This window comes from Chelonoidis abingdonii, chromosome 7, assembly GCF_003597395.2.
Source record: "Chelonoidis abingdonii isolate Lonesome George chromosome 7, CheloAbing_2.0, whole genome shotgun sequence".
In the NCBI taxonomy this organism is placed as follows: Eukaryota; Metazoa; Chordata; order Testudines; family Testudinidae; genus Chelonoidis; species Chelonoidis abingdonii.
Window position 1 is genome coordinate 43,460,228 of NC_133775.1, and position 26,372 is coordinate 43,486,599.

Genomic DNA, 26,372 nt, shown 5'->3' on the forward strand with positions numbered 1-26,372 from the left:
AAGTGCCCAAGCATGTCCAGTGCCTATCTGCATCCATTCAGAACCTAAATAACTTTGAAAACCTGGCTCACAGTAATCAGAAATAGTCTGTCAGTTCACTAGCTACAGCTAATGCTGCCTTTGCATTTAAAGCTGTGGGGTTTTTTTGTTCTTTTTAAAACAAAATATGTTTGGATGTTTTGTTTTAAAACAGAACAAAAGCAAGTGGTTTTAATAACCTAAATCTAGCATTTTGCTCTTGCAAAAAGCTAATCCAAACAGTAGCTAATAAGGATTGCCAATTAACTGGCTGTACAGAGATGCTTGACAAAAAAATCTGATTATTACTATGCTATATTTAAATATACTGTATTATTCCAAAAATAATTTACTGTAGTTTCTCATGTTTTAGAGTTGTTGCATTACATGTAAACTAAACATTTACCCTTTTTAAAAAAATTGCTTAGCTTTACCACTTTCTCTAGTGTCAGTGATTAGTTTTAACTAATAGAAAAAATAGCTATGCTGCAGTTAAACTAAAAAAACCCCTCACTTGCATATAAATCACAAAAAGCTAGTGGTTCACTCAAAGCAAAAGTAGGGTGTATAAAATTTTGCATGAATAGTGACCAGCTCAGTATCTTACGGGACATAGAATCATAGGACTGGAAGGGACCCCAAGAGGTCATGTAGTCCAGTCCCTTGCACTCCAGGCAGGACTAAGTTATCTCGACCATTCCTGACAGGTGTTTTCTAACCTGCTCTTAAAAATGTCCAATGATGGAGATTCCACAACTTCTCTAGGCAATTTATTCCAGAGCTTAACCACCCTGACAAGAAGTTTTTCCTAATGTCCAACGTAAACCTCTTTTGCTGCAATTTAAGCCCATTGCTCCTTGTCCTAGCCTCATAGGTTAAGGAGAACAATAATTCTCCCTTCTCCTTGTAACAGCCTTTTATGTGCTTGAAAACTGTTTTCATGTCTCCTCTCGGTCTTCTCTTCTGCAGATTAAACAAACACAGATTTTTCAGTCTTCCCTCATAGGTCATGTTTTCTAGATCTTTAATCATTTTTGTTGCTCTTCTCTGCACTTGATCCAATTTGTCCACATCTTTCCTGAAATGTCACCCAGAACTGGACACACTACTCCAGTTGAGACCTAATCAGTGCAGAGTAGAGCAGAATAATTATTTTTGTATCTTGCTTACAATACTCCTCCTAATACATCCCAGAATGTTCGGGCTGTGTTTTTTTTTTTTTTTGTTTTTTTTTTTGGTTTGTTTTTTTTGCAATAATGTTACACTGTTGATTCATATGAGGCTTGTGGTCCACTATGACCCCCCAAATCCCTTTTCACAGTACTCCTTCCAGGTTAGTCATTTCCCATTTTGTATATGTGCAATTGCTTGTTCCTAAGTGGACTACTTTGCATTTGTCCTTATTGAATTTTAATCCTATCTTCCAAAGTGCTGGCAACCCCTCCCAGCTTAGTATCGTCTGTAAACTTTAAAAGTGTACTCTCTATACAGTTATCTAAATCATTGATGAAGATATTGAACAGAACCAGACCCAAAACAGATCCCTACAGGATCCCACTCATCAGTAGTTCCGTCATGCTGGAAGGTATGATAACTACTGTCTGGGAATGGTCAAGATATACTATGTCTACCATTTTCCCCCTAGCCACAAAGGCTTGTGGCTAGGGGGAAAATGCTGCCGGTTACTTATCACCTTATTTTCTAAGTGTCTGCAAATTGATTGCTTAACTATTTGCTCTATATTATCTTTCCAGGTACAGAAGTTAAGCTGACTGGTCTGTAATTCTCTTGTTATAGACTGGCACTATATTTGCTCTTTTCCAGTCTTCTGAAATCTCTCCCGTCTTCCATAATTTTTCAAAGATAATCACAAATGGCTCTATCTCCTCAGTCTGTTCCTTGAGTATTCTAGGATGTACTTCATGAGGCCCTGGTGACTTGAAGACATCTAATTTGTCTAAGGCCTGGTCTACACTGAGTGGGGGGGGGGGCCAGCTAAGTCAGTCAAAGTTACACAACTTCAGCAACAAAAATAGCGTAGCTGAAGTTGATTGTACTCAGGGCTACTTACTGCGGTAGATCGATGACTGACGCTCCCCCATTAACTCTGCCTATGCTTCTCGCTCCGGTGGAGTACCGGTGTCAATGGGAGAGTGCTCGGTGGTTGATTCACTAGATGCAGTAAATCGACCCCTGCTGGATCGATTGCCCCAGAGGTAAATGCAGACATGCCCTTAGTAATTATTAACTTGTTTCCCTATTTTAGCCTCTGATCCTACCTCACTTTCACCGGCATTCACTATGTTAGATGTCCATTGCCACCACCCTTCTTGGTGAAAACTGAAACAAGTCATTAAGCACCTCTACTATTTCCACATTTTTCTGTTCTTTTTCCTCCCTCTTCCCAACCCCACTCCACCTCCTCTCCAGGGCACACTGCATCCCTGCTTCTTCCCCTCCCCCAAAGTCTTAAGCTCTGCCAAACAGCTATTTGGTGGCAGGAAAAGCACTGGGAGGGAGGTGGAGGAGGGGGAGAAGAGGAACTTGTGCAATGCTCCCTTGTAAAGTCACTGCTCTTCCACAGACTCTTACAAGCTGTGGACAGAGTAGGCAGCCAAATGATGTTATAAGAGAGCGTTGCACAACTTTAAATGAGCATGTTCCCTAACAGAGCAGCAACATAACTTCGAAACATTAAGCAGGAGGATGTTAAGTGAGGAGTTACTGTACTTCCTGTCTTTACTATGCAGTGGGATATTTTGCTCTTGTGCCCTTAATAATGTCTCTCTGAAAAACTGTCTTCAATTGTTTTCCCCTTAGACTTGCTACCCATGGGATCTTACCTACCAACTCCCTGAATTTGCTAAAGTCTGCCTTCTTGAAACCCATTGTCTTTATTTTGCTGTTCTTCCTTCTATCATTCTGTAGAATCATGAACTCTTACTTCATGATCCCTTTCACCCAGGCTGCCTTCCACCTTCAGATTCTCAACCAGTTTCTCCCTATTTGTCAAAACCACATCTAGATATGGTAGATCAACACTGTTCAGACATTTAACCCCTCCTCCCCCGAGCGTGACAAGTAAAAGCAATCTTCTTCCAAGTATTACTCAGTATGCACAATCTTGGAGGTCAGTTATAAGACCCCTTTATCCATACGTATTTGGGAGTAATCAAAATATATAGTCTCCTTAATGTGTGAAGTTATTAAAAAGAATGCTAATAGTATCTAATGTGTGTGATTGGTCCTTAATTGCCAGGTTTGATGCACTAAACCACTCACTACATTTCAGAATACATATACAATCAGTTTACTAGTGCCAAATTTCCTTACAGGCATAGGAGGAGTTTAGTCCATTTGCAACTTTTTTTTATTCATAATGGTGAAATAGCTGAAGATTTGTATTAGCTGTGTTATGAAAGCCAAATCCAACAGATACTAAATGTCACAGTACAGATACTGACATTTTATAATATGTAAACAGGAGTGATGAGAGATCGTTTACTGAGATGCACAAAAGCATATGCTTAACAATACAAACTATTCTTTGTCAATTTTTGAAGGACATATTCAATGTCACAGCTAAAACTCATTTTAAAAAGATTATCCAGGAACAAAGGGTTTCAGTTGTTTCCCTCTGTGATGTTCAATACCAAGCAGGATACTGAGCTGGGCAGTGATATTGCTGAGAACACACTGATGGAGGAGATGTTATCTTTCTGGCCCCAAATTGCACAGTTTAGAAACTACAGCTAAGCTTGGTTATCAAGAGCAATTCTATAAAGTACTATTACTGAAGGCTGAGGGAAGTCAGCTGTATTCTTCACTAATAGATGTGACAACTTTCAGGGGGTTTTGGTTTATAAACTTGGCACTCTGCTTTTTTTTTCTGCTCTTAAACTGGTGCTGATACCATACCTAAGGGCAGCTGCTTTCCTAACTTTTGTACAATTTGTTAATGCACATTTTTCACAACTCAAGAGTTCTGTTTCTACATTTCAGCTGACAATTCAAATGTTTGAAACAGACCAGCTAAAAAACTGCTTACTTCGATGAGTTTTGACTTTAGCTAGATCTTCTGCAACAACTTGTACCATTCGTTCTGTAGTTTCCTTCAAACTGGTTGCAGTCTGTATTGCATGATCCAAAGTAGAGTTTAAAATCTAGTGGGCATAAAACATAGTCAAATTGTTGGATAGTTAATATCTACTTTCTCTGATAACACATATGCTTTAAAGATAAACATTCCCAAACACACACAAAACAGAAGGGGAAGGAATGTTCAACCTGAGATCTAAGTAACATTTTCAACAATTCTACCCTATAGTATTTTGAAAAGTGCTGCAGGTAGGGTTTTAGGTTTTTGGTTGTTTTTTTGGCAGGGCAGGTGCTTGTATTTGTCTGTGTGTAGCCTATTCACTAGCCACATATCAAACTGTGTACCCAAGAAAGCTACAGAGAGTTGGGAAGGAGGATGTGTACTGGAGGGTACCAGGCCTGCTCGATGTCATCCTCTTCCACAACTACAAAGAAACTCTCTTTTAGCATAGAGAGTGGTGGCCCTCAGCCATTAATCAAAATAAGGGGGAGAAATAGTAGAAAGGGCGAATGTAGCCTGCTGATTCAATGGGTGCACTATACTAAACTGAGGGGGCACCAACCACCCCCAGCATCATCACTTAACCCTGGCCCAGTCTCCAAGGGGGGGGGAGTAGCTGGAGAGCAAGCTTGCCCCACAGCAACAGCTCCTGACCTGCAGGGCCAGACCTGAGTGGTGCTGTGACCCCATGTGCCATGTTACAACACCCAGAGCAGAAAGCCAGGCAGAGTCCCACGCAACAGGAATTGCCACTATGGAGTGAGCTTGCTTTATAACCCACCACCATGCCTTCCCTCTGCATCAGACTTGGAGAAGTGTATGTTTGGTTGTTTTTCAATATTTGGTTTCATGATTTCTGTGTCTGCAAGTGCACTCATGAATCCACACTAAAGCCACCTGAAGTAATGCACACAATGTAAATTGTAGTAAACATTTGAGACTGAATCTATTCCCTGCTGTTGGTTCAAAAAGTATTGTATGATACACCCGCAAATAAGACAGAGAGAGTTTCTAAAATAATACTTTAGGTAGTCCTGCAGTACAAAGGTTAGAAAAGTATACCCTCAAATAACATTTTTAAAGTCTGAAACATCAATTATATTTTGCCAATTAAATCTTGATGAAATAAATTCCTTAACTGAACCATAATGAAACTGGTTGTCTATGAGTGGGGACCCTTTTCTCCTCTGACAGGAACTGGAAGAAAAGGATTGGGGAGCTGTGGGCTATTTTGGAAGGAATAGGGACCTAGTTAAGCATCTGACCAATAAGAGAGTTCTTTCAGGAACAGGAAAAAGAAGCAACAACCTGAGGGCTTGTGGGTAACTGGCTCAAGAAGAGAGCCAGATGACAGCCTGACAACGAGAACAGGCTGGAGGCAGCAGCTTGGGGCTGGGTGAAAAGCTGAGTAGGAACACAAGCTGTTGTAACAGGGAGCCAGCAGTACCCTGTAGTTAAGAAGCATGATGCAACTGCATGTACAGACAATGGACAGAACAATAGAGAGGTCTTGAATGAGATCAGACAACAACATGACTGACTGAATTCTGGCACCAGGAAAGGGGTGGACTGGAAGGACTAGAACTGAGAAGCCCTTCAGGTTACTCTGATGCTGGAGTCCTATGTTGGACTGCCTCAGGGCCTGAGTTAGCTAATACTTTACTTTATATTATTTTTTAAGTATTTAAGCCATCGCACGCAGAGGATTTCCACACTTACATAGTGCTAGCCCTAAAATATCCCTTTCCCACTGCATGAGTGTGGCATTTAGGAGCCACCTAGGGCTATAGTCTGGTGCATGAAATGCCTAGAGTGTGACTGCTTCTTAGCTTGTGGTATGTAAAGCATAACAGCCCCAGCTTTAGCCTCTTTACTCTGTGTAAAAGAATCCCTAAAATCCCTATATCTGCCCAAGGGAGGATTTGATTCCCCCAGTGCAGACACTGCAGGCAACAGCTGTAAGACTGCTTTCAAGTCTGGGTGTAAGGGGCATACTGGGGGAGGGAGAGGTGTGTTGAGGGAAAAGCTCTGTATGTAGCACTGTGAAGATTCTGGGCATCACAGGGGGACTGCTGTAGTTTAGGGCTGTCTAAATTACACTATAGGTGACAAAGCTGCCCCAGATCAGGAAAGTGTAAAAGTGGCTTATTGCCACCTTCGCCTCCTGTCTACCTAAGCTGCAAGTTCTGGGCTGTGTATTTTAGAGGCATAGCACAGAATCTCACTCCAGATCTCTAAGAGTGACTGATGTATCTCAACTCCCTCAATGGCAACCTGCAGCTGGGTCAGTGACAATACTTGTGTCTTGGGGTGAAGTTTATTTAGGAATATATTTGTTTTATTGGAGTAAATGGAACCTACTATTACTGAGGCAAAAAAAAAGTTAAGAATAAGCCAGTTTCAACATGACACATTAATAAATGACACACCTTCATATTTAAAAGCCAACCAGACACCTCTAGCACCCCACAAAGCACTGAATGTAAGACAAGTTGGATTATAATCATTAGCATCTATGGGTGAGATTTTCAAAAGTGCTACTCAAAGTCAGTTGGACTTGTTGCTCCTGAGTCACTTAGACATTTTTTAAAATCACACTCTAAATTTTTACCTTTGTGTCAGTATAACTGGTGTGTCTGTTTCTAATATTGATAATTGATTTATTTCCATAATCCTTCCTGCTGGCTAGGTGTTGAGGTGAAAAGATAATTGTATCATCCATACTTGAGTAGCAGGTTTGGGGAGTCTCCAAGTTGTCTCTAGAAGGTAATACATACAATATTCACAAAAACATTTTATAGTTAAAAAACAAAATGTGTTTAAACAATGTGTGTTCAATGTCTATAACTTTTCAGTAGAGTTCTTCATTTGTTTAATCATAAAATATAACTACATAGTTAATGTTAACATTTATAACACATCTTATAGTCACAGACAAACAAACCTTCAGGGAAGGGGCAGGGAATCTGGCATTACTGAATTATTCTTATTAGAATTTTCAGCATTGCCTGCTCTGGAAGCAGGAGAGAAGCCCAAAAGGCTATTCATTTATTTAATTTCTTTGCCAACCTTCCCTACCTCTGCACACATTGTCAACACTATAATTAAGCACCTGTCCTATTCATATACTCCAGATATAATTTAATAGTAGTAACAAGTAAAAATAGGAAAAGACATTTCTGAGATGGATAAATAGTATTGCAATATCATTATTCCTATACACAATGTCACTGCCAAGCCTATTATCTGGAATGATAATGAGACATTTAGTTAATGAAAAAAGAGACCTCTTGACTGGTTCCTATACTAAAAGAATTAGCTAAATTTCTAGTTCTTCCATGTAATCGAAAAGTTTCAGAAAAAAATCTAGTTAAATCTGTTCAAAATCGCATTTACACTATATATTTTACTTTCATTAGTGACTACTATTCTAATATATAGTACATATTGCATGGGTATGGAGTTGTGCCACTTATGACATTAGTGAATTTGGCCCACACTATATCTTCAGTAGTCACATCTTCTGTGGTACTAATTTATATAAAGCTACTGGTAACACTTACTTGTCAGAAATCCTGTATACAAATTTATCTGGTTGCTTACTTGTACAAACACTATTGGCGACAATTCTTTTCTTCTGTGAAGAAGCTGAAATTTTGGAGGCCATAATTAGAGTAAACAAAATATAACAAATATATAGAAAACTATACTTTCTTATATTTAGCACAAATGACAGAGTGGGCTGGTTTTTTAAAAGTGTGTGCGCTCAGTTACCATGGCCAACAGCAGTAATGGAACAGACAAATTAGGCATGGAATTACATGCACACAAAGTTAAAAGATCAGAGCCAGTTGTCTGTTTTTAGGTATGTTACCAGAGAGCATCATACAGTCTTGACGCTGTACCTCTTTCACCCCATGAATAACAGTTAAATACTAATTGTTCATCAACACAAAGTGAATTTTAACAGTTTACTATTCCACAGCCTTGGCTCTTAGGATCCTTGTGTGACCTGACCTTTGCTAACTCTGCTGCTCCAGTCACTGGAATCCCTGCAAAAACATCTCCACTGGAAATGCCCCCTCTAGTTCTAATTTTCATTAGAATACCAACAAAAATATCCAAAAGATTTATTTCTTTACTAAATCAATTTAACAATGAAACCCAACATTCTTTAAACATGCACTGTGTTGCCAACTTGCATGATTTTATCATGTCTGCTGTTTGTCTTAAAGCACCAGTTGCAGTTTTTTGAATACCTGAGAAACTCAGATTTAATTAAAAAAATTACTTTTCTAGTCCTTATAATTGTGGAGAAAATAATGAAATTGTGACCTAAGTGCACCCAAAATGCTTCAAAAAGAGAAGACAAAAGAATTCAAAATTTTATCATTTTTTAAAATCTTAAAAAAGTTTTTTGTGGGGGGGGCCTGCCTCATAATTTTTAAATATCTGAGGCTGGAAATACTGCATGCAAATGCATCAACATAATCTCTAGGAATAAGTCCTGTAATGCATGATTGCTCCGAAAAAAACTGATAAGAGAAGGATAATAAATTTTGAAAAGGCAAAAGACGAAGGAGGAGGAATGCAGTAAAAAGATTAAATGAAATTGAAGTAAATGGCAGAGAAACAAGGGGTAAAGATTAAATATCTTGATCTGCCTCATCTTTTTTCCTTGCCTCCTCTCCTCCTGAAGCCAACATATTTCATTCATCTCTTCCACCTTTTATTAGGTGTGCTATGTATAAGCTCTGGAAGTCAAGCCATTTTCTTTAATAGCTCCCCTCCCCCATGCTCTATACAGACATTTAAGAGGTCCCCTAAATATCAAACAGGAAAATGGAAAAGAGCACCCCTATTTTAGCTATAAATAAATTAATAATGTTCTAAGGTACCCATTAACTGGAAGTCAAGATGGAAAGGGAAAACAGTCCTAGATTGTTCCTGGTGATCACTGTGCCATTCTTTTCCAATGTACTACGCAATTCCAAAGTGCATTTCATTGGTGCTCTATGTACACAATTTGTGAAGCACTTTGGAACCCTGCCTAACCCTAGATTCATTTCTTAAATTCCTTGCGTACGTTTGCTTCTCATATCATCATTTCAGCAGTGTTTCTAAATGCTGGGCTCTCTTCTTTGCCCTTCTCTCTTTAGCCAAATCCATTTCTTGATCAGATTTCAGTTTGTTATTGTACATTTCATTATACTAACTATAAATGTGTCTTTAAAAAGTTTGCATATGATCTATAAAGCATAACTGCCAAGCAAAATCTTTTTAACATAATTAAGACCAATAGTATGGAATCATTTACCAATATTATTCTTGTCAGATTCCCTGCTGCATTTGTTTCTTTGACCACTAGTGCAGAAATTTATATTCCAATCCCTGTATTGTAAGGCTGTTGAGAAAGCATACTGTAATGACAACTTAGCATTATCATAATAAATACATCAATGCGATGTAGCACTTACATAACACTTTACATTTCCAAACAACATGTAGAAACATTAGCTAATTTATCAAAAAGAACAAAGAGTATTTGTGGCACCTTAGAGACTAACAAATTTATTTAAGCATAAGCTTTCGTGAGCTAAAACCCACTTCATTGGATGCATCCAGTGGAAAATACAGTGGGAAGATATATGTATACACAGAGAACATGAAAAAGTGTGTGTTGCCATACCAACTATAATCAGTTAAGGTGGGCTATTGTCAGCAGGAGAAAAAACATTTTTGTAGTGATAATCAGGATGGCCCATTTCCAACAACTGACTAGAATGTGTGAGTAACAGCAGGGGGAATAGTTCTACTTTGTGTAATGACCCATCCACTCCCAGTCTTTATTCAAGCCTAATTTAATGGTGTCTAGTTTGCAAATTAATTCTAATTCAGCAGTTTCTCAAGACATATAACACTTATTATAGTTGGTATAGCAACACCTACTTTTTCATGTTCTCTCTGTGTGTATCTATATATCTTCCTACCATATTTTCCACTGCATGCATCCGATGAAGTGAGTTTTAGCCCATGCAAGCTTATGCTTAAATAAATTTCTTAGTCTCTAAGGTGCCACAAGTACTCCTCGTTCTTTTTGCTGATACAGACTAACACGGCTACCATTCTGAAACCTAGCTAATTTATATTCACTCTGGCCCTGTAAAACAGATAAGTATCATCATTTCGACTGTAAAGATGAGGAAACAGGCAGAGATTTAAGAGACTTCAAAGGTTGCTGTGGGCGCTCAACATTTCTGAAAACCAGGCTCTCATTGACTTGGTGAAGTTAACACAAGTCAGTGGCAGAGGTGGCATAAGACCTGAGGAATTTCTGTTCATTTCTCTAGACCACACTGTATGGGGGACCAACAGCAAATGACAGCTGGCATAGTGTGACTTTGGCATTTTGAAGAGGCTAGTGGAAAACTAGAAATGTCATTGCTCCCACCAACTGAAAAATGGACAGTTCCTCTGTGTTTGTGGAAGAACTGAGGTGAGGCTAGACTTTGTGTTACTGCTCCTTATGTAGTTTTGGAACTAAATATTTAGTTCTTCTTCGAGTGCTGGTCCCTATGTGTATTCCACTCATGGGTCTGTGCCATGTAAAGCTTAGCTTATGGTTTGTAATCTTTTTGACAACACTTTATACTCACGAGTTGAACTGAGGTTTTTATTTCTACATAAGGTGCAGGACTGAACAAATTCTTTATAATTTCCAAGTTTAAACCATTCTCTGTTTCCCCTATTGCACCTCCAGCTGAGACCTGCAAACAAGTGATATAGGTAAAATATAACACTGCAAACAACATTTCCACACAAATATGTTTTTGGAGCTATGAAACCACTGTACCTTTGCTTTGTTCTTTTAATCCTGCGCTACGTGATTTATAATTTTTAGTCCTGTGTTCCAGAAATTCATCACTGTGTGACTCATGAAAGGAATCACAGAATGAGATGTCTTCTGAATCACTGCCTAAAAGAAATTGTATCAAAGAGGTCTTACATAAATATTACAGCTCATAATCTGGATACTGCAGCTTTATATCTAGATACCCACATGGCTTCCAGCACTCTAGGATATGAGTGCCACACAAACATTAATGAATTTCTCCTCACAACATTCTTGTGATGCAGAGAAGTATCATCTCCACTTTACAGATGGGGAACTGAGGCACAGAGAGATGCAGTGACTTGCAAAAAGTCATATAGGAGGCCTGTGTCGAAGCTAAGAACTGAACTTGAATCTCCCCAGTGTCAGGCCTGTGCCTTTACACAAGACAAGCTTCCTGTCCTAATGTAGGTTGTCCCACTGAAGTCAGACTCAGTCATTTTTTTCCTTAAAATTGCTGAAGGTTGGACCTGCCTCCCCAGAACCAGTGGAAACCAAGGGGACCACAAAAGAAGGTGGAGGAGAGAGTGTTTAATGTGGCACACATATAACACCTTGTACTAGCTCAGGGGCCGGCAACCTTTCAGAACTGGTGTGCCGAGTCTTCATTTATTCACTCTAATTTAAGGTTTTGCGTGCCAGTCATACGGCTTAACGTTTTTAGAAGGTCTCTTTCTATAAGTCTATAATATATAACTAAACTGTTGTTATATATAAAGAAAATAAGGTTTTTAAAATGTTTAAGAAGCTTCATTTAAAATTAAATTAAAATGCAGAGCCCCCTGGACTGGTGGGCAGGACTCAGGCAGTGTGAGTGCCACTGCAAATCAGTTCACGTGCCGCCTTTGGCGTGCGTGCCATAGGTTGCCTCACCGTGTACTAGCTGATCCATATAATAGCACTGGTAACAGAGTTACAGTACTAATTACGAACATGTATCTAAATGGAAAGGCATCACAGAGAAAAGAGGGGCAAAAGGTATCCCAGAATTCAGGTGGGACAACGAGCCCACATGTTCTGATTTGAAATCCAACCCAGAAACAGCTCATGCCTTCCAATTCACACATGGAGTACAGCCACCTTCACAGTACCATCCTCAACCCAGGGCAGTGGAATGGGAGGGTGTGGAGTCAGGGTTGGCTGGAAGAAAGACTGCCTATTGTCCTTCCTCTGTGCTCTGCCCTCAGAGAAGTTAACTGAACTTCTGAGGGCCCTGGGAACTGCCCTGCCCAGTGGGGCAGGGGACATCCTTGTCAGTGAGATTCCAATGGAACACTGCTGTTAAGGAGTTGGGGAGGCCGCCAGGGTTGTATCAAGGATCCATGAAGTTTAAGATGGCATTTCCACCCTCCTTCCCATCAGCAGAATGATGGGGAAGAATCTCAACAAAGGATGCCAGGTAGAGGTTTTCTCATAAAAATCCCCACTCTTTTTCATGGGGGAGGAAATAATCTGGCCCAGAAATCTTGAAACACTTTAGGGGCCAAGTTTTCAAACTATCCTCAGAGATATGCTGAAATTGGCATGCACTAGTTAGCATATACAAAAACCTGCACATGAATGAGCAAAATGGAATTTTGTACAGACCAGTGCCCTTCTACACATGGAAATGTCATGGGCGCTTTTTTGAAAAACTGTTTGAAAATGGGGTCCTAGTAGCCTAGCCAGTAAAGTTTGGTAAAAGTCCATTAAGATCTTCATACTCTGCAGGTCTTGTGAGATGACATCAAATTACTATAAGGACTCAGTAGTAGTTAAATATACAGTTCTGGCCACTGTATGCAATCTCTACTTACAAAGGTTAGTACCTGACAAATCTAGCTCCATTGCTTTTTCCTGAATGAAGACTGAATACCTTCCAGATTTTGACCTTTCACTATCAGTTTTTCTGTCCTCTGTCTTTTTATTTCTACATGTTAAAAACAAAAATAGTACAAGATCTGAATTAAATGTTAACAACTTGATGAAAAGTTTTTGAGCCTGAATACCTATGGAATTAATATTGCCAAATTATTCATTCAGGAAAAACAAATTTATTCATAATATGAAATACACCTCTACTTCGATATAACGCTGTCCTCGGGAGCCAAAAAATCTTACCGCGTTATAGGTGAAACCACATTATATCGACCTTGCTTTGATCCACAGGAGTGCACCGGAGGGCTCCACCCCGAGCACTGCTTTACTGCGTTATATCCGAATTTGTGTTATATCGGGTCACGTTATATGGAGGTAGAAGTGTATATCCATACTAAATGGTCTAATCTTGGGAAAAAAATCGCATTACACCTTGAATTACAGTATGGATCATGGTACTGAAACCCAGATTCAGCAGAGCAGTTAAACACGTGTTTAAAGTTAAGCATGTGAGCAACCCCACCTCTATTCAGCAAAGCACTTAAGAAATCTTAGGTGTATGCGTTTATCTACATGTGCACAAATGAACACAGACAGGCACAAGGGTTTGAAGAGACAGTTACTCTAATAACACCCTCTGGACTTCTTTTGAAGTTTATTAATGTTTTGTTTTGTTTTGGAGCTAAGGGTGATAGTCAGCACATGCTCACCTATTGACAGAACAGGAACAAAGTTCTTTGTTTGCATTTTTTGACCAGTGTATTTTCCGTTTGGGATACAGAGCAGCATCATGTGCATTTGAACACTTTTCTACCCTTCCACAAAAACAATGATCTGAGGGACGTGCTAAATTGCCTAAAACGATTGGGGGGGGGGGAGAAGAATTGGATAGTAGGTGAGTTTTACCAGAGTTATGAAATTATACAAATTATTGAATAAAATGGAATAAAATTATTGAAATGATACAAATGATGAAATAAAAGCATTTTCCTCTTTCTCCTACCTTGCTCTTGCCGCACATTTAGATTAATAATTTTGTGTTCCAAATTGCACATATTGTAAGGCTTGGTTTTGGGTGGAGACTTCATTTGCCAAAAGTTTAAACTCCTGAATAAACAAGATAGCATACAGAAGTACTAATGTGATAAAAGTAAGAAAACAACCAAACTTAATTCTGAAGGTCTACACAAATAGATATTTACTTGTGTTTGTCACTGTTCAGGCAAGTCCCTTTTTTAATCTGCATGTTGGATTTTGTCTCCAATATTTGTAATATGATTGTAGAACTAATTTATTACTTAACTTTTAGTTACCATGAGTGAAATTCACTTCCATGCAGAAGGCCAACACAAGACCTAAGCTCTACTTAAGCCCTCAAAATAATGTGTAAGTGGAACTTAAGTGATGTAATAGGTCTTGTGGTGGTCCTCTGGATAGGGTTGAATTTCACTGAGTGAAATGCTGTCATTGAAGTCACAGGGAGTTTTGCTATTTTTTAATAGGGTCAGGATTTCATCCTGTGTGATTTATTGCCTGTGTAAAATGTAAAGACACAATAATTGTTTCCAACCAGATCTTCCCGTGTTCAAAGACAACCAGCTTTACTTTGAGTTGAGCCTACCACAATTCATTACATTTCAGACAGAGTCCAACAGCAAAACTTGTATCCATGAATGCACACACTCATTTTGGCTGTTTACAAATATTTTTATCAGCCAAAATACATAAAGCACTTACCCTTTTGGGTTTTCTTGATCAGTGGTACGTTTTTGACTTAATATAAGCTGCCTATGGGATTCCAGGCCTCCAGGCCCATTGTCTGCCTCATGTGGAAGGAAACACTGCTGTACCATAAACCAGAACATAAAAATTTTATACATTTATTCACATTATTGTGTCTCTCTCAAGAAATACAGTGTGAGTAACACATATATTTGGATATAATTTTTCTATGGCTTTAGCAATGCTTTTTCTTGCTTTATGATCCACTCACAATTCTAGGCTACGTAAAATGGACTGCAGAGTCTGCACATTAATCCCATTCTATAGATAAGAAAAGTGAGACACAAAGGTGAAATGACTTTGTTAGTGTAGGTTTCAGTGGATCTGGCACGGATTCATGTTTTTTTCCTCGCAGCCCTAAACAAACACAAACGATACTATTTAAAATCCAATAGTTGCCTATGCAACTCCTTCCAGCACAGTTCCCCTCAGAATCAAAGCACATTATGAATGGTTCACAAGTTCTGACAGCAACATTCCTAAACCTGAATCATCTTCCTTGGCATTTGTACAGCAATGTTCTGACATACTGTAGTATCTCAACAATGACAACAGTTGAGTTGGTTTGTTGTGCAAACTTAACATTGGGACAGTAGAATATAATCTAATATAAATTATCCCACTGGATAAAATAAACAAACAAGTTCATCCACAAAATTTAATTATGCACAAAAATAGACCTTGTACCATTACATCTGAAGAGTGCTTATTTGCTAGCAGTCCTGCTTTTTCCAGGGGCTCCATTCCTTTTACATAGGCACATGCATCTCTTTTTTGTAATCCCAATTGGCTAAGGAAAAAGCAATTTTTATTTTAAAATACTGTTTTTTTTCAAAACATATTAAAAACACTGTTTTTTAGCAAGACTATCATCATATGATTCTCCACCAGGGCAGGGTTCAACAAAGATATAACACACAGAAATACTAATACTCTGCTGAGTCACTAAAGAATGGAATAGGTAGTGATTTTGGATACTGACATACTTTCAACCTATATAAAAAAAAATTACTGAAGGGAATAATTGTGCACTGGCAAGATTGTTGGATCAGGTCCCCCAATATGTCTCTTCCGTCTTGAATATCTATGGAGACAATTGAGGTCATGCAGTGGCATGATCTAACACTCAGTTAAATTAATGAGATTCTTTTGACTTCAGTGGACATTTGATCAGATACTAATATGAAGACATTTATTGAATGTAAGTAATTATAAATCCATTTTAGTAAATGACTTCAATACCTACCACAAAGTTCAATACTTACATTTCAGAAAAAGGATCACAACTGTCATTCTGTAAAGAAAGCTGACTGGTTTTCTTTGGGATCACATCAATTGCATGCCTTCTATTCTCTCCCTTGTTCCTTTCATTATTATGAAAATTCACTTCAGTAGCAGACCTTTCTGGAGGATCACTAATGCTTGAAACCACAGGACTCTGTACAAAGTAACCATATTATAGATAGCATAAAGACACTTACAATAGATTGTCATTTACTGTATTCCCTAAAATCTTGCATCCTGCATCCCAAGATTTCCTGAATATCTATGCAATTCAGGATTCAAAGGAGGATTCATCAGAATTCATATGGTATTTCAAACAATTAGTACAGTTAGAAAGCATTTAGCTTGGTCACATGTAGAACAGTGGGAAACCACCAATTTCCACTTTGCAAGCTATGATCCAGAACTAAACATTACCATTTTCACCAGCTTTCTATAACATAAAAGAATTTGATCCTTTGAGCCAAACTGTGATTTTTATGAATTTCACTGAAGCAGAAAGTTACCATTTTCATAGCTTTTCTATATTAAATGGCAGTGATTCACCTGCAAAAACTGTTTTTCAATTTTTGCAAAGATTACAATATTTTGCTTTTCTGAAACCAATTTTTTTTTCTCCACTGAGACTGGGAATCTTTTCCCCCAACACAACTATAGTCACATATTTAGGTTTTGATCAACATGGCTAATGAGATATCTTAAAGTTTAAATTCATGAATAAAATACATTACTTTTTTGAATTAACATTCTCTGTTGTAGCAAGATATTCACTCTTAGAAACATAAGGGCAAATTCTCTTCTTGGGTATACTTGCGCAACCCTATTGAAATTAATGGGGTTTGCATCAGTGTAACTCAAAGAAGAGTTTGGTCTGTAGATTATAGAACTTGATGAGTTACCTCACGAAGACAAGAACAGGATGAACCCACAGATTCACACTGAGTGAGCGAAGGAGACGTAGGAGATGTTGTGAATGAAGATGGACATGGACTACATATATTGTCGTCAATTTTCTCTTTGACATCTTCAAGCAGCATACCAAGCCTAAATATTTCCCCCTCCACCTTTCTAAACCCAAATACAAAACACAGAGTTATACAATCAGCCTTTCAATAAACTTCTGGCTTTTTGTATATCACTGCAGTATCAAAGTTGCAACACTGTCCAAAAATAAAACAATACCATTACAAAATGAAATAGATTAAATTAAACCACAGTTAACTGCTTGAATCTATAAAAAGGGAAATAAGGACAACACAGGGAATTACAAACCAGTCAGCTTAACTTCAGTACCTGGAAATATAACAGAGCAAATAATTAAGCAATTTGCAAACACCTAGAAGATAATAAGGTGATAACTAACAGTCAGCATGGATTTGTCAAGAACAAATTGTGTTAAACCAACTGAATAGCTTTCTTTGACAGGGTAACAGGTCTTGTGGATATGGGGGAAGCGGTAGATGTGGTATATCTTGACTTTAGTAAGGCTCTTGATACCATCTCACATGACCTTCTCATAAACCAGTGGTTCCCAAATTATGCAGCACAGCCCTCGGGGAGGTAAAGAGAAATGTTTGGGGGGGTGCACTCCTCAAGTGAAGCAGGGAGGAGCGCACCCCAGGCCCGCTCCACCCCTAGCTCTGCTCCTGGCTCTGGCCCCAGCCTCGGACTCATTGCCCCTGACCATGTCTGTCTGTCCCCTGCCAGGAGCCATGGCCGCGCTCCCAGCCTGGTTCCCGGGGTGTGTGTGCGTGCGGACAGGGGTATAGGGGGCATGACCCTGAAAAGGCTGGGAACAACAGTCATAAACAAACAAGGGAAATACAACCTAGATGGAGCTACTATAAATTAGGTGCATAACTGGTTTGAAAACCATTACCAGAGTGTAGTTATCAGCGGTTCACAGTAAAGCTGAAAAGGCATATTGAGTAGGGTCCCACAAGGATCAATTCTGGGTCTGATTCTGTTCAATATTTCATCAGTGATTTAGATAATGGTATAGAGAGTACACTTATAAAGTTTGCGGAGGATACCAGGCTGGGTGTGGTTGTAAGTACTTTAGAGGATAGAATTAAAATTCTAAATGATTTGGACAAACTGGAGAAATGATCTGATGTAAATAGGATGAAATTCAATAAGGACAAATGCAAAATACTCCACTCAGGAAGGAAAAATCAGTTGCATATGTACAAACTGGGAAATGACTGCGCAGGAAGGAATACTGTGGAAAGGGATCTGAGGGTCATAGTGGATCACAAGCTAAATATGAGTCAACAGATTAACACTGTTGCCAAGTAAAGCAAACATCATTCTGGGATGTATTAGAAGGAATGTCGTAAGCAAGACACAAGAAGTAATTCTTATGCTCTACTCCACGCTGATTAGGCCTCAACTGGACTATTGTGTCCAGTTCTGGGTGCCACATTTCAGGAAAGATGTGGACAAATTGAAGAAAGTGCAGAGAAGAGCAACAAAAATTATTAAAGGTCTAGAAAACATGACCTATGAGGGAAGATTGAAAAAATTGGGTGTATTTAGTCTGGAAAAGAGAAGACCAAGAGGGGACAATGATAACAGTTTTCAAGTACATAAAAGGTTGTTACAAGGAGGAAGGAGAAAAAATTATTCTCCTTAACTGCTGAGGATAGGACAAGAAGCAATGGGCTTAAATTGAAGAAAGAGCAGTTTAGGTTGGACATTAGGAAAAACTTCCTAAACTGTCAGAAACTGAGAATCAATAAGAAGAGTCAGAAAGGCAAAGGCCAAAAAAAGAAAAAGAAAAAAAAAAAAAAGGCAAGAGAGCCATGCAGTCACCTGCAAGCACAGTGTGACCCTGGGAAAAAAACTGGAGAGCACTTTTGGGTCTATTGTCTGAAGAGGCTTTGCTGTAAGCTACGAAACTGCTTCTTTTGTTCTGAGCTCCTCCTGTGTTTGGACAAGCAGGACTTTGCACGTTCATTGTAACTAAACAAGAGTGCATCAAAGTGAATACCAGACTCCATCAATTTATACATCCAACTGGAACATCCCCAAGGCCCAAAAGTTGACTAGCCCCTCAGGTAAAAAATGTGCAATAATATTACTTCTGTATCTCGCAGGGATATTGTGAGGATAAAATAATTAATGACTGCCAGGTGCTCATATACTATGGGGGCAAAGACATACAGACATACCATTTAGCAGGCATTTCTTACCTGTCAGGGTCAAACTCGCCAACACTTATGGATTTGTGATTGTAGTTCTGTAGCTGTAAACCACGATGCTCCTCCTTAGTGGCTAAATATTTCCGTTCCAATGTGTCAAGGTATTCTTTTAGTTCCTTTAATACCTTCACCAATAAAAGAGATTTAAATAATGCATGACTTTACTATTTAATTGGACAGAACAATTAACAACACTCTGTGGTCCACAGGAGATGTAAAAATAGAGGGTTAAATTGTGGGGTCTTGATTCAGGTCTTGCTCAAACAAAACTCGTAATAACTTCAACGGTAATTTCCCTGAGTAAGGGCTGCCTTCATAAATAGTTTGGTTTAAGATTTTCAAAGGAGTTTAGAGGATTCAGACACATATTGTCAATCTCAAACTTCACCTTGGCCTTTTTCAAGCCTATAACTTAATTCTGGAATGGAGGAAAGGGTTTAATTTATTAAATATATCTTTCTGAACAACACTTAAAATTTCACCACAATAAATACAGGTTCAATGCCATTTAAAGCACATTTCAATTCCCTATAATATATGTGAAAAAAATAATTTACCGGACAGCGATCTTGCAAAGGGAAGGCCTCCTGTATTACACATTTAGAAAATTCTTCCACCTTCAATAGAAAATTGGTACATTGTATTTGGGATTTTAGATTTCTTTAAAAAAAACCAAGAGCATCAATATTAAGTAGGTATTGAAACAAATCTCTTTCATATTACTTTAGCTTTCAGTTGCTCTGCCTGCTCCTTTAGCATTTGAGACATCTTTTCTCCTTTTGTTGTATTTTGCATCAAGTTAGGATTTAAAGAGTGTACTTCTCCTGCTGAACTGGCTGACGGTAATGATGAAATAATTTTCCCAGATTGTAATCCTATATAACATAATGAAAATAAAGAGTAAAGTACCAACTGGATATCTGTATCTAGCTTTCCAGATTATTATTCCATTAATCCAAGGGACTTGACTAGATGACCTCTCGAGGTCCCTTCCAGTCCTATGATTCTATGATTATGGAACAGAATAACAAAGTGCACAATTATGTAAAATAAGGAACCTCTGTTATTTGTATAACCACTGTAATTTCAACTACCTGAAAAAGATGCTTGGGACAAACCAAGCAGAGGCTGGATAGGAACAGTAAGGGGATGAAATACAGACTCTTCAGAAGCTGCACCCATACATCTTGAGTGAATGGAAAGGTTTGGATTAGGAGAAGCTGAATGAGTATATATCTGTTAAAAATATACAGAACAATATTTTAAAATAAAAGAACAGCTTTATATATAAAAATATTCACTTGGAATGCTAAAAGGAAACTATTTTAATACTGTATATCCTTACAGAAGTTGGTTAGAAGGAGTTATTTAAATTACACATAAAGAATATGAAATAAGTTATTATTCACTTTTTATTAACATATCGAAAAGTGACAGAATATCCTTGTTTATTTCCCATAAACACACCATGTTATGAACATGTATGTTTCTAGTTGGCGTATCCTCACTGTATGTGTTTTAGACATCTAAAAGTCTCAAGTTACTTAGCCAAATCTATCTTTAGAGAAGTTCTATAAATAGGAACAACAATATAAACGGTTGTTTAGTAGAATATATGCTTCATATCAGACCCTTAGAGAGAAAATATATTGTACTAAGAAAAAGCTCTCCTAAACAATTTATCTGATTTTATAATATTCTGGTAGCTTTACCTTAGGATCAAACCTCAAATGATCAATACGATTCTGAGCCTCAGCATGTTTTGTCAGCAACTTGCATTAATTCAGAAATAACAAAGAAAAAAAGTATTAATGTGTTGTAATAAGTCTTTCTTATATACTAAGGCCCTGATCCTACAAAGATTTAAGCATGTGCTTAGCTTTACACATGTGAGTAGTCTCAATGACTGAATCTAAATATGAAAAAGTGACTGTTAAGTGATCTATTTACAACCAGAATAAAGGAAATCCTAAAATATTGGAACAAATCATTTAAAGGGAATCAGTCAGGTAGCATGGGTGATCCTCAAAGACATTTATAAATCTTAAAGATCCATTGGCAAACTCACCATTGACGTAAATGGGATCTGGGTAAAACACAATATGAAAACAAACCTTTAATTATTTCTTTAAGATATTAAACATTTCTATTAAAATAATTTTGGCAGAATGTAAACATTTTCCTAGAGTAACAGAAACAACATTTTGCAAGTATGGGAGAATTAAAAAATGAAATTGACTATAACCAATTCTCTTAATATTTTGAAGGGAAACTTTTAAATTATTAAGGTATCGCCCTATAACATCATAAAATGTGTCTGTTTATGGAAGTTATGGACTGAAAGCCCAATCCTACAATCCTTTACTCATATAAGTAATTCTTAATTAAATTAATAGAAACACTGACGTCAGCGGAACCACTTGCATATAGGACTACTCATGTTAGGCTCTGATGGACTGTCTCTTTCACTTCCACTGACATTAATATTTTATTAAATCAAGGACTGATATCTGAAAAGATCTCATTTACCTCTAGCTGTTGTAAAAGTTCAGGAATTCTCATTTCTTCTTCTTGATTCTTTATTTCAACAGAATCAAAATAATTAATAGTTTCTAAAACATCGTTCACAATTGCTGATTTACCAACCAAATTAGGTGAGAATTTGGTTCTTTTCATTATGGGAGCTGATTTATCACTGTTATTTCTTTTTGGTATTTTGACTTTTGGAGGAACTTTAGAGAAGTCAGGAAGACAATAATTAACTTGTCCTTGACCATATTTGAGTTCATGAGATGAACTTGTTCTTTCAAATAAACCTTTTTGATGACTGTGATTATTTCTTATGTTTTGAAAATTATTTGTATCTTCATTTTCAGCTATCAACTGTGAATTTTCTTGTATGCAGTTTTTCTCATCACCATAAGAATTAGCTCTGTCATCTATAACAAATTTTTTTTCATCTATCAAATGTTTATCTTCGTAATCATCTTCAGATATTACATCTTGTCTGTTTAAATGATAGTCTTCAAAGTGCTTTGCCCATTGTTCTGTTAGTAAAGTGGGCTTGGTGCATTCTGAAATCCTAGTTTTGGTGAGGATAGTTTCATCAACACTTTCAGTAAAGGATGTTTCTGGAATAGTTTCACAATCAATTAATTGGCTTGTGTTTGATAACTCTTCTTTGGAAAAATGACGCAAAAGAACATCAGAAATGTTTGAGTTGGTGAAATGTTCCTTCCTATCTAGGCTGCTGAAAGCTCCAACTGATAATTCTGTCTCCAAAGGCATGCCACTCACAGGAGCTTCTACTGCCATTTCAATCATTATTCCATTTGTTCTTGTGGCGGGCATACGGTGGCTGAAGACCTTTTCTTGAGATAGCTGTTGTGTTTCATAATTTATTTCTTCTTTTAAACTTCTGTTAATTTCAGAACAGGTCAAATTTAAGAAATTATCAGAAATGTTTTCTACAGAAACACAGGCTTTCAAATTATTTGATTCATTATTGTGGTGATAAGTTCTTTCTAGGTCTCCATCATAAGGTAAGTCTTCTTGCTCCTCATCAGTTGCATCCTCAGGATAGTCAAAGTTATCTAATAATATGTTATTCACTTGTTTTTTCAGATGGTCAGGTTGTCTGCTTTTACTTGTATTAATCTGTATGTCTTGATTATACTCCATTTACATTTCACTGGTCCTCAGCTTTCATGTAGAGCTTTTACTATTGTACGTATCAAGTTCTGTAATACATGAGAAAACTAGCTCACATTTAAATATATCTTACAATATATTAAGTAAAAGCATAAGCATATATCTTAGATCTGATCCTGCAGTCCTTCTCCACACAAACTTCCATAGTCTTCTTCGGTGGGAGACACGTACACAAAGGGCCTGATTTTCCTCTCGGTTACACTGGTATAAATCAGGATCAACTTTATTCAAGTCAATAGAGTTACACAAATACCAAATTACTGGGGAAAGGATGTGGCCCATAGTCTATAGTACCAGGTTATTTGTCTTTACTAGTTTGTAAACTGCAGTGTTTACAAATGATATAAAAATGAACAAAGTTAGTAATGGAGCCAAGAACAGTAAAAGCACCTATTTTATGCATAACAAGGGCCAAGATCAGCATAACACGACGCTGGATTTTTCTACACAGGGTTAGATTCTGTCCTCACTACAGCAGTAAAGGCATCTTAAACAGCCAACTACTCATATAGCAGTGTTGAGAGAGAAGAAACAGCAATCTTCAGATACTGGAATTACACCTTGCTGGCCAGTGCAGCCAGCACAACTCGGAGCAATCTCAGTGCAGTGCGGTTTGCTATTGGTCACCTTAAGAAAAATAACTTTTCTAATGACCTGGAATTCAAAAATTCCTTTAATTGGACACTGAACACATCATATGAGAACTTACGTGGTTGCTTTCACTTTTATAGGTATTATTTTATCAGTATTATTTGAGTGTGTTGTACTAACAAGTACAGAGATATTGAATAATACAGAATTCAGGTGCTGGAAAGGAAGAGAAGAAGTTAGGAGCCATCCCCCACCTTTATAGCCTCACATAAGTGTTCTAAATGTGTGAGGCTTATAATTCTCAATCACTTATTTTGAAAGGGTTCTGGGCATATGCCAACTCCTCTATTGAGTTCTCAGATCATAAGATGACTCTTTCTCTCCCGTCTCTCAGTGGGACTGGGACTCATCAAGTGATCCTTCCCTCTTCCTCTAGCGGCTTGGCCCCTCCAGTTCTGAGGCCAAGCCTGACTATAGGTAGGACTTTTAAAGGTACTCAGTGTTGGCGTACTTTTACTTCAATGGTAAAATTTCCAAGACCTTTGACTATAAACTCTTTTGGCCAAGGACCATCTTTTCATTATATGTGCATATGGAGCCCAGCACAATGGGGACCTAATCTTAATAAGAGACCCTAACCATTACTGCTATTGTGATACTTTACTAGGAAAGCCCTCTTCCACATGCCTCTACAAATAGCAGAATAATCTTGTACACCAAAATAATACGACCCAAAACATATGTCTTCTGCTCCCTTCACACAAGGGACTGTTACTGCTGCTTTAAGGAAGGTTTCCAGAGATATTTTGAACCTTTGGGAGCACACATATCATCTATCTGCTAGACACAAAAGACAAATATGGGGAATTAAACAGATAACTTTTCTTTAGACAAAATGAAATTTACTGTGCAATACAATTTCATTTCTCATCCTTCACTTCACAGAGCATAATGCATTTCTCACACAGCTGTACTTACGGATGATCCCAACAAAGCCTCTTTCTTTTAATCCATTCCCGTTCTCTTGTACTTTGTCACATAAACTACTGTAGATTCTTTCAGTACACTACCCAGCAATCTTCTTGGCCTCACAAAGTGAGGAATGATATTGTATAGCTAATTCTCACACTATATATGAAAGCAACATAAACTTCAGCAGAAATAAAAGCAAACTTACTTCAGTCATTAAAAATGTTGACTTGAACTGAATTGCTGCAATAAGTGGACAAAATCTGAAAAAGCTACAGTATAAGTACTCCCTAATACTCATCGTAGGTGAATGGTTACATTTTCTAGACCACTGCTAGACTTACAGTAGATGCTCTGGAAATTTATACCTAGGTAGGTATCAAATTGTACAGTTCTAAACACTTTAGTCTACACATGATACAGGTACTCTGTTTCATAGTGTGTGCATTTGGTTACATCAGTTGTAACCCTATCTCTAACACAGCCAGGTGAGTACAAGCGCAGCTTCTCAATAAGTGTAACCATATACGTTGCTATTTAATATTACTGTTCCATTCAGTTATGGTTCATTGGTTTCAAAAAGGCCCTGCAACACAGCAAACAAACATTTTCTAGTTCTTGGTGGGGTCAGCAAATTAGATATATTGGTTATTCAATACCATAAATGCATTATTTCTTTTTTGTTTTGTAGACTTCATTTATTTTATATATTAAAATATATAAAGTGTTTCTAATTTTTTTTTAATTTATATTATCATCTCATTCTTACAGTGACCCAAGACCAGGAACAAATGTTTGTGGGGGTGTCTAGATTAGCATTTATAATAATTTTAATTAAGAAACAAAAAAACAAATTTGGGTAACAGCAGGACCAAAAACTCTAGCCCAGGCAAAGCTCTGGAGGTTTGGAATCAGCAGAAGGAGGAAAGATAATAAATGTCATAGGACTAGTCTACTCTGGGAATTAACATCAGCATAGCCAGTCTCTCAGGGGTATGAAAAATCTACACCTATGAGATGTAGCTATGCCAATCTAACCCCTGGTGTAGAACGCCCTAGGTTGATAGACGAATTCTTTCTTCAACTTAGCTATCTGTTCTCAGCCCTGCTCTATACTACAATCTTTTGTCGGTATAACTATGTTGCTCAGGGCCTGTGTGAAAAATCTATAACCATGAGTGACATAATTATAACAACCTAACTCTCAGTGTAGACAGTGCTGTGTCAACAGGAGGGCTTCTCTCCTTGATATAGCTGTCCTGTCTCAGGATGGTGGCATACCTTTGCCAACAGAAGACGCTTTCCCCATCTGCACAGGTAGTATAAGCATCTTCAATGATACAGCTTTGTCCCTACAGTAGACAACTCAGAGAGGTGGATTAACTGCAGCAACAGAACACCTCCTATTGGGATAGGAAGCAGCTACACTGAAGGCTATAGCAGTGTAGCAAATCCTCCTCCCCAGACGGAGAAACATGGGGCCTAAATGACCCCCCAGCAAGCTCTTACCCCCACCTATGGCTACAGCGTGGCTCGGGACCACTCCTCCCAAATCCACTCAGGAACGGGGTCTTCCACTCAGCCCTTCCTCCCCCACTGAGGGAGGCTTCCCACTCCAATCCCTCCCACTTGCCTCCTAGCTCACACAAGATATCTTCCCCGCCTCACCGCACACGGACCCTGATCCCCACGTGACCTCCCTCCTAAAACAGGATTACACTGCCCACTCAAACCCCAGCCTCTCGTTGGCCAGCGTGTATGATGCAGGGCTCCGCTGGCCGAGAGAAAACTGAGAGATCCCTTACGCACGCGCAGAATGTCCCAGTGGCGGAAGTGGGGAGAGCCGTTGGGTTTCCCTGTCACAGGGGGAGGGAGACGATATTGGTGTAAGAGCTGCAGCGAGCAGGGCGCCGGCTATTGGCGGGTTCGAAGTGTGGGGTGCGCGGAGGGCGGGGCAGCGTCGGGC

General features: G+C 38.3%; 1 protein-coding gene across 4 annotated transcripts; it reads right to left on the bottom strand.

The window, feature by feature from the left end:
- Positions 1 to 25,993, bottom strand: AKNAD1 (AKNA domain containing 1). Of its 4 annotated transcripts, XM_075067843.1 has the most exons (20): positions 25,688 to 25,993; positions 21,665 to 22,875; positions 20,848 to 20,907; positions 20,230 to 20,371; positions 19,859 to 20,010; positions 19,693 to 19,752; positions 19,127 to 19,260; positions 16,832 to 17,000; positions 15,914 to 16,086; positions 15,336 to 15,438; positions 14,604 to 14,710; positions 13,870 to 13,973; positions 13,577 to 13,721; positions 12,818 to 12,918; positions 10,971 to 11,093; positions 10,774 to 10,884; positions 9,435 to 9,521; positions 7,681 to 7,765; positions 6,729 to 6,876; positions 1 to 4,181 (listed from the first exon to the last, which is right to left on the bottom strand). In XM_075067843.1, exons 2-20 carry the CDS (start codon positions 22,814 to 22,816, stop codon positions 4,029 to 4,031), a joined length of 3,309 nt encoding a protein of 1,102 aa, XP_074923944.1. In that variant the 5' UTR covers positions 22,817 to 22,875; positions 25,688 to 25,993; the 3' UTR covers positions 1 to 4,028. The 4 variants fall into 4 exon arrangements, with proteins under 4 accessions (XP_074923944.1, XP_032659615.1, XP_032659616.1 ...); XM_032803724.2 differs by lacking the exon at positions 10,774 to 10,884; XM_032803725.2 differs by lacking the exons at positions 10,774 to 10,884; positions 10,971 to 11,093.
- Positions 25,994 to 26,372: the final 379 nt, after the last annotated feature.

What these genes read in the sequence shown, in the direction of transcription:
- AKNAD1 (XM_075067843.1), bottom strand. Translation starts at nt 22,816, where the DNA reads ATGGAGTATAATCAAGACATACAGATTAATACAAGTAAAAGCAGACAA. An exon ending in AAATGTGCGGCAAGAGCAAG is followed by an intron (nt 13,722 to 13,869) that starts GTAGGAGAAAGA and finishes CAATCGTTTTAG; the next exon opens with GCAATTTAGCACGTCCCTCA. An exon ending in ATTAAAAGAACAAAGCAAAG is followed by an intron (nt 10,885 to 10,970) that starts GTACAGTGGTTT and finishes ACTTGTTTGCAG; the next exon opens with GTCTCAGCTGGAGGTGCAAT.